The sequence below is a fragment of the Leptodactylus fuscus genome, chromosome 2 (genome assembly GCF_031893055.1).
Source record: "Leptodactylus fuscus isolate aLepFus1 chromosome 2, aLepFus1.hap2, whole genome shotgun sequence".
Taxonomy (NCBI): Eukaryota; Metazoa; Chordata; class Amphibia; order Anura; family Leptodactylidae; genus Leptodactylus; species Leptodactylus fuscus.
The window spans coordinates 167,666,719-167,684,776 of record NC_134266.1 but is presented as its reverse complement, the minus strand read 5'-3'; the positions used below and the strand labels follow the sequence as shown (position 1 = coordinate 167,684,776).

Sequence of the window (18,058 nt, the reverse complement as noted above, 5' to 3'; positions counted from 1 at the left end):
GTCCAAAAAACCCCAACCACGACTGGACACCGGTGAAGTGTACTGGCATCCAGTCGCGGCATTCTGCTCCAGAATAGGCCCAAATGAATGGGTCTAGTCGGGAGGGAGTGTCGCAAGACGGACGTCCGTGGCTGAATCAGCTGCGGAATCTGCCTCAAGAAAGGGTATGTCGCTTGATTTCAGTGGTAGGCTTTTTTGGAGCCAGAGTTTGATGCAGATTCCGCATCAAAATCCAGACTAAAAAACTCTTTGTGAATTTACCCTTAGCATCACTTCTACTCCACATGGAACATCACATTCATAAGTCACATGGTCTGTTCATAGCTCAGTCCCATTCAAGGGAGTAGTTCTGACCAGTGATACAATGTATGGTTCTGTGCTTGATTTTCTGTAAAGGAGACAATTGCTGCAGTCTCTTCAAACAGTTGATCTTTGAGGTTCTCAGGTGTCAGACCTTAGCTGATCTTCAATTGATAACATATCCTATCAATCGATATGTCTAAAAAAAACACTTTAATCTGAGCCATGTGATGAGAAGCCAAAGCAGAGCAGACACTTGTTCCTGTGCCCAGCTTTTTTAACACTAAAGTGCTTTTCAGGATAAAACTTACATGTAATGAGGGAGCCTGTCAGTATTCATGCTACCTGCGGATCAGGAAACATCAAGCTGCTGACAGGTTCCCTTTCATATTTAAAAATTAAGTATAACTTTAAATAATACAAACGAATCTTACAGGATGTGTCCATTAGATGTGCTAATCTAACAGACAACCATGGCACAAGAAGATGCAATAATAGATAATATTTCCGTTTTTTCTTAACTGTACAGCTCTGCTCTTTCATCTAACTTTTGTTGTTATTGCTGTAGGCAACCCATGTTTCAGACAAAAACTTTGCCCATAGCAGGCGGCTTCTCTAAGTATGTCACTTTCAAGGTCAAGAGGCATCCCCTCCTCACAATCAAAGGAAAGCGGCACAATTCTGTCATCTGCCTTACAAAACTTGTCTTTGACAATTTACAGCTTCACGGTTTCACATTGAAAATGAAAATACCTTTTGTACTGGCAAATATCATTTTAGGAAGAATAATTAGTTTTAATTAGAGGCCATTAAATGGTTTACAGCAGCTGCGAGTAACCGCCCCCCTTTGATGAAATAACGGAAGCCATGCTGTCGGGGGTAATCAGCCTGCAGCTGTGAACCCAATGAAAAGAAGACTTTTTCATCAACATAACACATTTTTTATTTGCTTGTATTTTTAAACTTATTTCAAGTAGATCGCTTTTGGCTGACTCATTGGCATAAAACAGTAATGTATTTATGTATTCTATCCTACATCTTCAGTTTAGACGATACATGATGTACTGTAAATTGCTACAGAAAACTGGCTTTCTTCCTGTACAGTTCTCCGAGAGGTTTTCAGGTCAAACAAGGAAACAGCAATGTGCAAGTTTAATCAGTTTCATTTGAGCAAAAAGCAATTTACTGTACTACAAACTGAAGTTAAATGTACATCACTTCTTAAGCATTTATGAGGAATTTACCATATGCTCAAATGCAATAAAATTTGAGCTTTTCTATATGTTGGTGTTGTTAACTTTTAGTTTACTATATCAAGCACATTTACTGTACATATTTATCAGGACAGGAGGATTGCTTTTAATTGACCAATGATTTGCGTAGTATGTGTTGCCTTAGGGCCGTGAGGGTGAACCTAAGGCACGGGTGCCAGAGGTGGCACTCAGAGCCTCTCTGTGGGCACCCATTTGTAGAACAGATTATGATGTGTGGAGGCCACGCTGGAGCAAATTGTACTGTGTTGTGGCCATTTTGCAGCAGATTATATTCTGTGGGGGCCACTGTGGAGCAGATTATACTCTGTGGGGGTCTCTGTGAAGCAGATTGGACTGTGTGGGGGTCACTGTGGAGCATACTGGACTGAATGAGGGCCCTTCACTATTTAGATCACATCTGTTTTATAGCAGACGTGATATTATTACAGGTCACAATAACATTGCATGGTCATTAGAAAACAGATCTGTGTAAATGGGGAACATGAATTGTTCAAAATTATACCAAGTGCAGTACAGAGCTGTTTGTAAATTGAATGCTAGGTAAAGCCTCATTCACACAACCATATTTTGCGGGACCATAATAATCCACAATTGTGGATCTGCACAGTATTAAGGTTAAATTGCCATGTTGGTACTTTGTGATAAATTAGTGGGTTATGGTTTGTAGTTTGGGCACTCGGACTCTATAAGGTTCGCCATCACTGCCTTAGGGGGTTTATTAGGCTACCATCGAAGAAAGAAATGCTTACCTTTTCTGGTCCACATATAAAAAGTTTTACCGTATTGAGGCTATATATTATAATATGCAAAATGTATCAGAAGAAAGGGGTCTCCTTCTCCGCTGTTTGAACTTCATAAATGGGGACCATGAATGGGTACAATATCTCTGTTGTAGTGAATTCAAGTTCCTAAAACAGATGAGTGTTCTATCATACTGAAAAACTACAATGAAGAGCATGGCCACCTCTCCATCTTATCTACTCTTTCCTGAAGTGCCACACATTGGTCAGGAGTCCCCAATTCTTCTAATATAATGGCACCAGTGAACCATTGATACTTAACTATCCCCTCTATGGGCCGCTTCTCTTTTCTGGCTTAAAAAAAAAAAAAAAAAAAAAAAAGCAGTCATCAGACATAAACAAACATGTGTATGCATATTATGCTTGTAGATATTATATATATATATATATATATATATATATATATATATATATATATATATACACACAGTAGATAGATAGATAGATAGATAGATAGATAGATAGATAGATAGATAGATAGATAGAGATATATAGGTTAGTGGATCTCCAATATCCACTGAATTGATTAAAAGTAAATATATCCAATGCTTTGAATATATAGTTCAATCAATACCAAAGATAATAATAGTTCAATAAAGTATTGGTTATATGAAGTAATAGCCAAAAGCTTAACAAGGGCCATAATTTTTAACTAGATTGTAATAAATCATATATGTTCGGTCATTTATCCTTACTGTAAATACTCTGAATGTGTTTACTGCAAAGATCTATTGATGACTATATTTAGATATCTTCAAAGAGTATTTCTGTAACAACATAATCTTCAAAGATGATTGAAGATAATAAACTTGGTCTGAAGCTGAGTGCAGCCCAAGGCATTAAAAGCAAATAAGCCAATTATAATTTCATTGAACAGTTCTATATTTGTAGATGTCAAAGTTTCTTTTGAGACACTTAAATTCCTGACTTAGTTGGGAAAAATAAAGTTGTTACCCTAAGTCTGTCCTATAGTTTAAGAAGTAATTACAGAGCAATCATTAGTCAAGTAGATAAACCTTAGAAGCTGACATTAGTGAATTGTCCTCCTAGACAAGAAGCCATTCTGATTAATTTTTTAAGAGGTTAAAAATAAGACTGTTACTTGAACAGTAATTGAATTGCCTATAGCAAGTAAATAACGGTTTACCAGAATTAACCCACGTGTATAACTTTAGCTAATTTCCAGGAGCTCAAGAAACTCACTCATGACTTATAGGGATTCATGAAATGAGTTTAACAGCACAAGAGTCATATTTGTTCAGAATGTAGTTGAGTAGGGCAGTAAAGGTACCGCTGATGCTAATACTTATGTGCACTTGAGTTTCCATATTGATGGCTTAAACTAAAGAATCAGCCACTCCAGTCTAAGAAGAATAACTATCCCATAAACCACAATCTGGATTCCTGATAAGGCGCACTCTATCCTACTGTTCAATGTTTATCCTTCCATATATCTTTGCATCGATGACTCCTCTCATGATACCAATTTCAGCACCATATCTTGACCTATAGCATTCTACTAGTATAGCATAAAACTTAATTGTCCTCTTATATCTTCCTATGGAGTACCTTTGTGAAGACCTTCTCTTTAAAGCTGAATTGTTTGCTGAAGACCTCTTAGAAAGGCTCTACAAGATTTCTAGCTCATCTAATCATATAATATTTTTATTTCTGGTTCTATCCAAAACTTGTTTGAGCAGAAAGAATTAGACAACCTCTTAGGAGGTTCTTCCATCTTTAATAAAAGTAATCTGTCAGCAGGGAAATTAATATCAAACTGATGACAGTATCTTGTAGGGCCGCTTCTACACTTTCCAAAGATGCCTTTCTTAGGCTGAGGCCCCACGATGCAGAAACGCAGCTTATTTTGATGCAGATTTTCTTGCAGTTTTTTGAGCCATAGTCAGGAGCGGACTAAACAGAAGGGAGAAGTATAAGAACTTCCTATACATTTCCCATTCCCTCTGTAGCCATTCTTGGCTTTGGCTCCAAAAAACACAGCAAATTCTGCAACAAAAAAAGCTGCGTTTCCGCACTGTGCGGCCTCAGCCTTATTCTGCATTGCAGCTCCATTTTCAGTAATTTACTCATATGCACATTAGCTGAAAATGGCTAGGGGTGTTTCTTTTTTTGCTGAGGCTTCAGTCTCTGCTCTGTGTAATTCTTCATAACTGTCACCTAGCTTCACTCCACCTTTCTTGAATGACATCTCACTTTGTCTGCAGTTGGGATCAGTTATCTTGGGTGGAGAGCAAAACCTCAGTAGGAGAAAAAAAAATGCCCTAAATCCATTTCCAGCTAATTTGCATTATTTTCATGGAAATGGAGCTGCAGTGTAGAAAACATTACATATAGAGGTGAATGGTCATATATGGTTTTAAATGGAAGACTGGAAGAATGTTTGAATGGAGATTGGAGATGGTGACTGTCTGTATAAAAAGTTTAGGTAACTTGTCATGTGATCATTTAAAGCATACCTAACGAATAGTAAAGATTAATATATGAAAATTGTAATATATCTTATTAAAGAAATATTTTTTCTTCACCACTGAAGGGTGCAGAAGAGAATTAACGCTCAAATATTTGCTGTTTCTTCATTCCGCATGCTTTTAACACTGCTAGGTTTGTATACAAGAGGCTGCTAGTACACAGAATGAGGCAATAAATCAATTAGCTAGCTGACAGTAGAATCTTATTCACCCCTTTTTTTTATAGCGCTCTATGTGTGAGACAATAAAATGTAACCAAGCAGTCTGATTGAAGATAAGGAGCTGGAGAACAGCTTAATAAGCGGAAAAGGAAACTTATCTCCTTAATAACAAATAGTACAAGGTTTCTTATATTCAAATGCACTATTCATTTGTGAAAAATTATTTATAAATTAGAGATACACTTATATTTGCTTTTACAAAAATTCTGTAAACGTTCTGCTCTTCCTGCCACTTCACTTGCACCACATAAACATAAAGTATGTGAATTATTAACTCTTTGTTTGAAATAATGAAAATTAAAATGAAATGTACTTTGTTATTCCAATATTTACAGCTATATTACTTATCGGCAGTAATGTTGTACAGTATATAAAGTAGAAATGACACATATATTTGATGTACCTTTATCCAGCGCTGATTAGCCTCCTTGAGGCCAACCTCAATTTTCCTCTTTTCCTCTGGAGCTATTGTAGTGCTTTCTATTGCCGTTCCTCCAGTTTCATTTAATTGTTTCAAAACTTCCTTTCGTGGTAGAAGCTCTTCTACCTTTACCTGAAAAAAACCAGAACATGCTTTGTGATGCATGCATGTAGACTGAAATGTGTTAAGCAACTGGGATGTACCTTGTAATATAAGCTAAACATGCCGCTGCTACATCATGATCTGCAGCTATAAAGGACAAATGTTTCAATTTTCATTCTGAAAGCTATCACTGCAAGAAACAGAAGCCGCATCATAAGGCTTGGCAAGGTTTGTTGGACTTTTATGTAGAGAATCATAGTGTTAGTAGGCAATGCAAAGATTGTACTGTATGAAGAAGGAGTTCAATGTCGCCTTTCTTTATCTTCAATCGAATGTAGCAAAAGACTTTGTGCCCTACTTGTTCCTAAGATGAAACGGACTGATCACCACATGGCTGCGGATACTTCATATCCAATGATCAGACCAAAAAAACACATTTCAAATACTCTCTTCCCAATATGAGAGGAAAACCTAGGCTTCTTTTATTCTGAATTTAGTTTAGTTTTGGCTTGCAGTGGGTCAAGTGATGAAATAGAAATGCTACTTTTTCTATGTGGTATGTTTAATGAGTTTCCTTCAATCCAACAGTAATGTTCAGTATTAACAACATGGACAGTTACTGTAGCTGTAATGGCGTGGCAAACAGATTTACAGTTCAGGATAAATGTTCAGCAGACAGTAACTCTTCTTTTACCTTGCAGTTACAAGTTACTGTACATCCCTGGTGAAGAATCAAAAGAGGAGTTTAATAATGGCAGCAATTCATGCTGGACACGCTGCTTACTACGTGGTAAGATTGAAAGTTCATTCATTCAGAATTACAATATTTTATGTATGTTTCCCTCATCCTGGTAGTAGTCTGTGCAATAATGCCGCTCTTTACTAAATGAATATGTGCTCATATATGTATAATATTCACATAAAACACTCACAACAGGCAATTCAATAACTACACTTAAAACCTTTCTTATAAATCACATTACCTTTATTTTCTCCAGCAGTTCATTTAGCTGAATCTCATTCCCTTGTTCTGCTGGTGTATTGGCTATTTCCTCTGCATCTTCTAACCAAGTTCGAAATTTATTTAAGTCTTCTTGTAGTCCATATAACTTTCTCTTTTCCTCTTCAAGCCTATATAAGCAAGCATTGTCATTGTTATCATATACTTTATATGGCTCAACATGAGAAGAATTTGACATTTACTAAAGAGACCCAACTTGAAAGAACTGATGTTGAGAATATCTCAAATCCAAAGTTACACTTATTTGGTGCTCACAATGCCAGATATCCATGGTGGTCTTCATATGGGTTCTTAGTAAACAAGAAATAACATTCTATATATGTAGCTTCCTGGGTTCTATTGGTTGAAAAGGCACCCCACTGTCAGGGAGCATCATGAATCTCTAAAATGGCAAGGCCTAAGTAAATAGAAGTTGAGGTTGGAGGGGGGATGTTCCTTCTTTCATTTATAATTGCAGTTTGCTGCTCTCCATTTAATGCAATAATTCTTCCATATATTTGTGTCTTTTGCCTTTAAACATAGTGTAATATAGTAGTATCCCACAGGTACTCTCTGTATTGTGATTTTTGGTTGTTACCTAATATTTATGTGTGTTGGCTTTATAGTATCATTAACCATTTATCTTTTGGACACTGTTGCTGAGTGAAGTCCCCTATACTTGAGTCTCGTGGGGTTTTCTTTTTTTTTTTTTTTTTGTGTTAGCTATTTCACCATCTGCCCTGCTGTAATTTTGTTAATTATATATGTATGACTGTCATATTTGTTTTTACTATAAATACAATATATATATATATATATATATATATATATATATATATATATTGTATTTATAGTAAAAACAAATATGACATATATATATATATATATATATATATATATATATATATATATATATATATTGTGCTTTCCTAATTGTCTTTTTTTATGACCACATTTTCTTTGAAGTGGTTTATGTTCAATTTACTGCAGTCTAGTGAATTGGGAGGTTTGTTGGATGTTGGTTATACTGTATAGAAAGAGGCATAATTGTATGTATCAACATCAGAAATAACAAGGCAAATTGAATTTTTTTTTGTTTAACTTACAGATTGGGGTTGAGTTCTCTATATAGCTTTGGAATTATAGCTAAGTATCTGACTAGTAAAGTGAACGTTACTGATATTATACAGGATTAATTACTGTTTAGGGAAGAGAAATGGTTATATGTACAGTATAGACTTAAATCTAAATATATATCATTTAAAGACTTAAAAATCTTCCACCTTTGTGGTGTAAAAAGATGTGCGGTAAGTATCAACTTCCCTATTACAGTTCATTTGGGAACCTATCATTTTTATTTTTTTTCTAGAAAGGGACGGAACCTTTGCAGTAGTTAGGAATGCCTAGTTTATTTTAATATATATTATTATGAATGTTATAGAAAGGTGTAAAACAGTATTAACAAGTACTTACTACTAAAGTATTCCTAGCTTGGAGGTTCACAGAGGTTCACAAAATGAATAGCTCTTTATTATTAAATAATTGTATGCCTATGAGATATCACTAATAGAGAATCTTCTCTTTAAAAAAAAATAAAAAAATTGCCATCTGCATTCTATAAGTTCAGGGTATATATGTCACTGCCCATTATGACACAGTGCAGTCATTGCTCAAAGTGTCAGACATGACACATTTGACAAGAGGAATATAAACACCAAATGCATTCGCAAAATTCTTGGAGGAATAAAAAATGAATAGTGGAACATGAACATGTGGCCTCAGGAAGAGACCTGTGATGTCAAACATAATGACATCACCTTTTGCTGAGGCCACTGATTTTTCTAAGGTGGCATTCACACGGAGTAAAGTGGAGCTGATTCTGCCACGATAACTCGTGGCAGAATCAGTGCTGATAAAAAGACTCCAATTGACTTCAATTATTTCCATCTTCCACGCGGAACACATTGAAATCAATAGCTGAAAAAGCCTCTCATTGATTTCAATGTGCTCCGTGCGGAAGACGGAACCCATTGAAGTCAATGGGAGTCTTTCTATCAGCGCTGATTCTGCCGCAAGTTATTGTGGCACAATCAGCACCACTTAACTCTGTGTGAATGCCCCCTTAGCGTTCACGTGTGACTGGGACTTCTGCCACATGTCAACACTGGACCGAGAAGACTGGACCGCGCTGGAAGGATTCTGAAGAACCGTGGAAAGGTGAGTATTTTTTTCCACTGCCTCAGCTGATTTAAAAATTAAATGTGGTGTACATTTTTGCCTGGACAACCCCTTTAACGTACATATGACACCAGATTAACTGTTTTTTAAACACCCAAGTGTTTGAAATTACTCCCAGTGTCATTTTATCTGCATTAAAAGAGCCTGTGTTACAGTGTAAAGCAGCAAGAATACATAAAGGACAGAAAGTAGATTTCAGTGCAGGTTTTTACATGAGGCAAAATGCGGTATGTCAAAAGTTGTTTGAAAGTTTAGGTTCTCTTTAAAAGGAACTGAACACCATGAAAGTGTTGTCTAATCTACAGGCAGAATGTTATGGAGCTGGAGAAACTGAGCAGATGATATATATATTTGTAGAAAAATATTCAGTATATCCTGTCATTTATCCATTTATATCGCTGTTCTTTCTATGCTTAGAAGAAGTATTTGAGTCCAGTGGGTAGTTCTAGCAGTGACTGACAGCTATCTATGCACAGTCATGGCGGGGGAGGGGGGTTATTATTCACTGTTAGGACTGCCCACTTAATTACTCCTTCTAGCATGGAAAAAACATAAATAAATGACAAGCAAAAGCTTCTAATCATTCATTTCCTACAACACTATCCACCAATCTGCTTAGCCCCTCCTGAGTTATAACATGAAGCCAGAAGGTTAGACTGCCTTTTCTTGGTGACAAGTCCCCATTAAGCTTTTCTTTTAAACTTCCTGGTTTTCATAAAGTATTCAGGGAAAATCTTACAGTTTTTGCCTGTGAAATATTCCTTTATTATTCATAAAAGTTTGGTGGGAAAGGTTGAAAATGTCACAGTCAGTCATCAGAAAACACATTGTGGATAAATAATTAAACTTTTTGCTATATTGTCTGGAATTTCACAGTAAATATCAACTGAGCTATTAACATTTAAACACCATCAAAATAACATAATATTGTCTTATTCTTTCTTCATCGGTTAGACAAAAAAAATTACACAGTGTATACAAAATGTTCCTTAATGGTCCGCTATGCTTTCACTTAAAACAAAGTAACAAAGTATTCACACACTACAACAGAAGAAATGTTATAGCAAGTAGGTAACAAGTAGAAGTCAAATGAGTTAAAAGGCTAAGGAAAATATCTTTTCATATTTCTAGAATCAGTGCTATTTTTATATGTGTACGTGTTTATTATTACATGCAAGCGATGACTACAGAATTACTCATGCGATGGCGTAGTCACATGATCACTTTCCTGAGGCTTATGACTGATTGGCAGTGATATGAGAAAGCTGTCTTCAGTTTGCAGATGCTCAGGTAGAAAAATAATAGGCATTTGAATGTCCTCAGCATGTTACTTGCCATAAAATTATTCAATCCTGAATCAGTGGAGTCGAGAATCTCTCCCCTTTCAGTAAATGCATCATTAAACTTCTTCTTACTCTTCCAAACAGAACCCATAAGCTTTATTTTTCCTTAAAGAATAAGAAAAATCTTCCCCCCAGAGGATCTGAATTCATGGTTTCAGAATTCACTGCTTTTGTGCAAGGATAATGGGATTTGAACCACTCACCGAGATTCTTATCTCCATCAAGAACAGTCATGCTTTTCATTGCTGATATTTTTTAGCTAAACATTGTTACACTAGGAAATGAAATGACTATTACATAGCTGAGCAGTTCTGTTACTTTCTGCATCTTATTTTCATTGCTATTGTTTTAACAGGTTTTATCCGCTGTAAAGTTAACGCTAGACCGCAGTACGTTTCACTCCACAATTTTTAATCATTGCTGTAGAATGTAACATTCCAGTATGAAAAGGTTACCGTCTCTAACTATTCCAATATAATGCCAAATCATGCAGTAATTTACTGTATTGTTCCAGAGTTGAAATTTTCATTACTTAAAGGGGCACAATTCTTTCACTTGGGTTTCCGTAGACTATGAATTTATAGGAAATACTCAATGTTAAGATTTTGGTTATACTGTGAATATAATTCACGTAATATTAATATTGTGTATACTGTATCACCTTACAGAAACAGTGATTTTTTTTATTTCCTTATTGGTATGGTTCTTATGGTATTGACTTTTGGGTAAAAATCTCATTACTTTATTTTCATAACTATTTTCTGACATTCATAACTCTTATATATTTCTAAGTAAGAGATACAGTATGTAAGGGCTCATTTTTGCAGGACAAGATATAGTTTCATCTATGTAAATTTATATTTTAATATATATTTTTGAAGACAATTCATATCTTTATTCCATTTTGTGCACTTATTTTTATATAAGGAAAGAGGGGTGATTTAAAATTTTAGTTTTTAAAAACTTTAATTTTCTTTGTCAATTCTTTTATTTAGTTTAAAGAGGACCTTTCATGGTTTGGGGCACAGGCAGTTCTATATACTGCTGGAAAGACGACAGTGCGCTGAATTCAGCGCACTGTTGGCTTTCCCAATCTGTGCCCCGGGTAAAGAGCTTTTGGTCCCAATACTGTAGCTCTTCACAGTCAGAAGGGCGTTCCTGACAATCTGTCAGGAACGTCCTTCTCCACAGCAGCGCCTATCGCGCTGTACAGTGTGAGCAGGGAGGAACGCCCCCCTCCCTCTGCTCACTATGCTCGTCCATAGACAAATATTATTAGGAGGGGAGGGAGCGTTCCTCCCCGCTCACACTGTACAGCACGATAGGCGCTGCTGTGAAGGACGTTCCTGACAGACTGTCAGGAACGCCCTTCTGACTGTAAAGAGCTACAGTATTGGAACCGAAAGCTCTTTACCCGGGGCACAGATTGGGAAAGCCGAAAGGTCCTCTTTAAGGAGTGTGAACCCTAGGGGTTTAATTGATCATACCATATACTGCAATGCTTCTGTTTTTCAGTATATTGTCATGTCATATTGCTGTTGTTGTGCTACTGTATGCAATGGGATGCCTATGATGAGAAACCTGAGAGCTTTTAAGCCCTTCCTGCTGAAGGGATTTTTTAAAATTTTCTTTCACTTAAATGAATAGTTTGCCAGGAAGGTGAGGAGATAATAAAAGTAGATAAGAGTAATTTCCTCTAATAAGATATATTATAAGGTTTCTTGTTTTCACCTGAACTGTTCATTTACAAAAAATATTTGAAGTAACAGTTACTCTTATAGTCAAAAGGAAAACATTCAAACAATATTCTATCCATAAGGTGGCAGTATCCTTGAAATAACAAGAAATGATGCTTTAATCTTCTGCATTATATTCTCTGAGGCATACAGTAATAGATTACATAAATGAGAATATAATGCTTTACTTTATAAAGCTATGAAATAAATTAAAAGGAAAACACATTTGGCTGACACACATAAGCATTTCATCAGGATGTTATTTCAACAAATTAAATATGCCTCAATTAAGAACATGACTAAAATTATACACAGACACTATAGATCTCGTAATATTCATGAGCTTCATATTGCTTTGATGGGTATTTACATGACCAGCATTGACATTTATCTAAAACATTTCTGCAATGAAGTAAGATCTATTATCAGACATCAAAGACATGCACCAATTCAACTGGAGGAATGTCTCCAGCTTTCAAAGTTGAGATTTAATATCTTAAATCAAGAAGTTGGGAACAAGATCAGAATTTATTATCTTTCATCTTTCACGGGCTGAGAATGATTAGCAGTGATTTATACAACTGCAGAGATTAAATTCTACATATTTATCAGCACTTTTAGAGATATGTGCCAAAGTTTACTATACTGTAAATATATATATATATATATATATATATATATACACACACACACACACACTTAATCGATACACCTGCTGATATTAAATTGTCTTTGCCGTAAATCATATTTGTTATCACCTTTATAAATATGGACCATCATTTACTTTACTGTGCATAATGTAAGATTATATATATATATATATATATATATATATATATATATATATATATATATATATATATACACACAATATAGTAAACGATGGTACATATCTATAAAGGTAATGACAAAAATGTAGAATTTAATATCTGCAGGTGTATTAGTAACAAACAGTATCACCATTGCAAATATCACGTGTATGCCAGTTTTACTGATGCCACTTTGTTGCTGAAAGTATTGACATCTATATACACTGCCAGCATATGGCCCCTGAAAGACCCTGTGCAACAATAGGGGGTAATGAGTCAGGACATCTATGATGCTGTTTTAATCTTGAACTGTAAATAAAATGCCAGATAGATAGATAGATAGATAGATAGATAGATAGATAGAGTTATAGGTATCACTGGTATCTAAAAGGTACAGACAGTAGTTACAGGAACTTCTACAGCGTTCTCTTGAAATATGTATTAATTATCACAAATGCCATATGTATTGTGGAGACTAGGCCTGGAGCCCCTGGTTTTCACAACAGCACATGGGAGTTCTGTGTTATGTCATAAATAATATCAGCATCATGTCAGTGGACAGTTCACCCCAACCCAGGAAGACTCATTGCCATGTAAGTTCAGACACCATTATCTTTTTTTCATTTATTATACAAATTTGAGAGAAGGAAAATCATATATTGCTTTCAATATCCCCCCAAAAAAAATCCATGTCCTGGTTTTGTAATTTTTGGAGGCACTTTCTCCCCATTTCTATACAAAAAAAATTAAAAATTCTGTTTTTAGCAAATAGTTTTTTTTTTTTTTTGTATAATGAAAAGTTTTAAAAGTTTCTATTCTACTTTCTTTATCAATTTCTCATGACTTTCAAGATGTCCGAGTTTAAGCTCCTTCTAATGGTCATGAGACCCTACTGTCCGGCAGCTACCCTCATATGCTTTACAGGGGGAGGAGGTTCTTCTTCAATGTTAATAAGCTAAATGCCAGCGTGGTCCATTCATCTTCACAGCTGACAAGAGACTCCTTAGCCACTTTGTATTGCACATGTTGTAGCTAATTTAATTCTTGGCATAACTATGGGCATATGGTAGCTTGTTTTTTCTCGAGTTATTACATGTTTTTTTTGTTGTAAAGCTTTCTTTTTCCTATGTCCTATACCAAATTTCAGTGGATGGTTATTGCCGAGATGAAAGTGATGGAGTTGATGATAGATTAGCTCACTGGGAGTCCAGTGGCCAGAAGGCATCTTCAGATACTTGTGCATCATCTGCCATGCTAATAGGCTTAATGGCTGAACTTTAAATGAAATCTTTGAATGATTCTCATCCAATAAAAGAAGTGAGCTCAGTATGGTCTATGCAGTCAATAGGAATTGGGATGGTTTACTTCCAGTGGGTAAGATCTGTTCTGGCCATGTAATGGACACACAAGTACAGGACTCATTACACTAAGGTTATTTGATGTGTCTTATATCTAGCTGAACATCTATATGTCCATTACATGGCCAGGACAAATGTTATACTCTCATAGTAAATAATAAAGGTTCCTATCTCTTGGAAACAGAATGGCTTTTTACAAACAATTTTTTTTATTTTTTACTGAGAGTATGAAACACACCTCTAATGGGACGTTAAGAGACTATTAGCTCTCTATAAAGTTAAATACCAGATCAGAAATTGCTTATATTTACATATTACGCTTTAAAATCTGTATTCAATTTTTCAAACACATTTCCTATGGTAGTTTATATAACAAAACACTCCAGAAGTGAACGACAAAAATTGTAGATAGAACATATAATAGTAGAGGGACTATTGAAATGAGTCATTCATCTTTATAGCATTAAAAAGTACAGATCTCCGTCCTGCAGTTCAGCCTGCTTGATGTCTAAAACCTTCAGACACTATCCCAACACAGAAGCCAAATAATTCACACAAGCCTTTCAACTGTATCTGTCCATGTAGTTATAAAATGCCTCGGTATTGGATTTGCAATGAACCAACAGCCCATTACTGTTACACTAATGGAGTCTAAATCTGTATTTATCAACTGATTGACTACCCTTACTTGGGGGTAAAGTTGCTTGTTTGCTGACCCTTACACTTTCTAATGTGCAAGTAAATTATTACTAATATACAGACATCGAGGTCAAACAGAAGCCATGCTGATTTCTGGAAACATACAAGAAGAAATATGGCGTGCAGTATGTCACCCTACAGAACATATTGTGAGGCGAGAATAAATCTCCATTTCACCCTTCATGTAATGAGAGCTGGTAATAGGAAACAGGTGGAGGACTGATAAGTAATAATTATTGCATTGAAAATGAAAGTAGGCATGATTAATAGTCTCGTCGTAATACAGGAATGCTCAAAGAAAGTCTTTTAAATGGCATATGGTTCAACTTGTATTGATTCCCAAATCTGCCCTGCTGTTTCTTCGTTCCTTTTCATTAGTTTCACTTGCTGGCTTTTAAGTAATGCTACAAGACACTTCAGCTTTTTTTACTTTGCAAAACACTGTATCTTGAAAATAGAAGGTTCATTTCGGTGACATGAAAAATTTCATACAATAATTCCTGCAAATTGGATTTATTGGGAGTAAGCAACAATATGTATGGTTTTATATAACAATAAGTTTCAATTATTAATACTGTAAACTGTTACTAAATCATCTGGGTTATTGTTGAAATCATCTCGGGCAACTTTGTAACATATTACAAAGGAGCTTTAAATATTCTCCCATTGTAATGTCGAGAAAAATTGCTGCAGAAGTTGCGATTTCATAGAGTAATGCTGCCCGATGGGGATAACTGTGAGACTGCATTATCCAAATCATAGGGTGTACAGGTGTGACCATCCTTACCTTTCCATATCATGAAGAACTCTACTTTCTCAGGATTAAGTCTAATACATTATTACAACATGGCAGCTTAAGCAACTCCCAGTAAAGTGCTGCAAAATCATTTTTCTTTTCAATACTGGTCATCTTGCTCCTCTCTTTTTGGGATATATTAAGCCAAAAGGAAAGGTAAGGAAGAACACATCCGTGTGATGACCCAACCGCACTACGGGAATTAATGAGATTATTTGTCTTTAGGGCAAAAACTCTCTTTCCCATTTCCAATTAGATGGGACACATTCAACTTTCTACTTCCTTTAGGAAAAACCCAATCTATTACTCGTTGCTACTTAATTTTCAAGTATCCCCTCTATTTCTTAGTTTCTCAGCTGGTCCTTTCCTTTCTTAATGTTTTTCTTACTTTTCTTATTTTCTTCCCTTGTACCATTTCCTGTTTACCTGCATCTCTCTTGTTAAGTACTTGAAGATCTTTGAACCTCTCTAAAACTTTTTAACTAGTGAAATCCAGACTCATCTCTTTAGAGTATTGTGCTTCTGTTTAGATGTGATGCTACCAGCAAGCTGACAGTCTTCAGTGTACTGAGACATCATGCACCATTGAATTTGATATGTAAATCTAATCATATCACTTTGATCAAATTAATAAATGATATATCAGCTTTAAATAATCTTACTTCTTCAAGTGAAGTTGAATGTATAACATGTTCTCTTTGACACGTTGTAGACATAGACTGCAGCTGAAGTTTGCATGCTTGACTGACAATTCATTCAAACACCTCCTCAAGGCTTTTTGTATTATTAAGATTGTAAGCCACAGAATAAACCCAAAGCAATGACTGACATCTACCTAAAGGCTCATAGGTGCACTGATTTGGCCCTTCCACCTATCATCTCTTCACAACCATCATCCTCATCCTATCTACACATTTTAGGAGCATTTACTTTGTCCCTTAACTCTATCTGGATGAAGACCATTGTGAAGACTTATAAGACCATAGGTAAGTAATTTAATACTACCCAAAAATACTGCACTCCACCAGTAACCCAAGAAAACCAAAACTTAAAACCAAATTGTTCCTGAACAATTCTGGATATGCAACCTAAGCTGCAGCCATGTAACCCCTATAGGTATACCAGTGCTTATCCTCTATGCTGGTATTGTAGATCACACCAAATAACTGGGTGCCTCATCTGCAGTGGCCTGACCATGTGCCTCATCCCCAGTGGCCTGTCCATGTGCCTCATCCCCAGTGGCATGCCCGTGTACCACATCCCCAGTAGCCTGCCCATGTGCCTCATCCCCAGTGGCCTGCCCGTGTGCCTCATCCCCAGTGGCATGCCCGTGTACCACATCCCCAGTAGCCTGCCCATGTGCCTCATCCCCAGTGGCCTGCCAGTGTGCCTCATCCCCAGTGGCCTGCCCGTGTGCCTCATCCCCAGTGGCCTGCCTGTGTGCCTCATCCCCAGTGGACTGCCCGTGTGCCTCATCCCCAATGGCCTGCCCGTGTGCCTCTTCCCCAGTGGCTTGCCTGTGTACCTCACCCCCAGTGGCTTGCCCATGTGCCTCATGCCCAGTGGCCTGCCTATGTGGCCTAGCCTTAAAGATTTCTTTATCAGAGGTTTTTGATAATTTTCTAAATACCCAAAGAAACGTAACATATCCTACTCTCCCTATTTTCTATATATTAGTGGCCTCCAAACGATAAGAGGTGTATTTCCTGACCATATAAGGTAGATCTCTTCTACAAAAACAGAAACATTAACAAAACCAAACATCTCCCTTTTGCAGCATTAGGCATTGCTATGAACACCTGAAATAGTAGAAGTGATAAGATGTTAATAATGCCGGTGGCGTTTCCGCAGTGCAGCAGTGGACTTCAAACACGTAAACATATCTTTCCATAAATGTTTAATGAATACTAAACACAACAATAAATTAGCAAGTCTTTTTATCCCTATGAACATGGATTTTTACTTGGATCATAAAACTTTAAGATCTAGGTAGCTAGCTTGTTACTGCAGATCTATTGTACATAGCACAGGTGATTGGAACCTGTGTAGATGCTGTATACTGTAGATATGTTTCTACATATTAGTTTGTATTCTGCAACAACTGCTGACCATACCTATACACAAAGAGCTGCTATTTGCTACTGGATGGCATATAATATACTTAACTGCTTCATGGCTTACTGTAGTTGATTAAGTCCTTTAATGTATGCAGTGGTTTTGTACTTGTAACTCATCTACATGTACTGCAAAAATGGCAATGTGATATAAACAGCAAAAGGCACGCTCAAGTCTGACCCTTGGCAATTCTGCTGTGGTCCTCAGTTGTTTGCTAGTCAAAAGTGGAATGGAGGAATCTAACCTCTGTGTTATCTGCAAGAAGTTAAACACACTGTCTTAGATGGTGCAGGAAATCCTACAGACTGAAAAATAGTGTGGGCAAATGTATCTCCTGTTTAATGTTATAATCCTCTC

At 36.3% G+C, this 18,058-nt stretch overlaps 1 protein-coding gene across 12 annotated transcripts in view; it reads right to left on the bottom strand.

The window, feature by feature from the left end:
- The window catches only part of DMD (dystrophin), a 1,873,751-nt gene that overhangs the window by 687,115 nt on the left and 1,168,578 nt on the right, over positions 1–18,058 (bottom strand). For all 12 annotated transcript variants that reach the window (XM_075265063.1, XM_075265067.1, XM_075265060.1 and 9 more), the window contains 2 exons: positions 6,591–6,738; positions 5,488–5,637 (listed from right to left, as the gene is read on the bottom strand). In XM_075265063.1, coding sequence (XP_075121164.1) covers positions 5,488–5,637; positions 6,591–6,738 — 298 coding nt within the window. The remainder of the gene's footprint in view (positions 1–5,487; positions 5,638–6,590; positions 6,739–18,058) is intronic.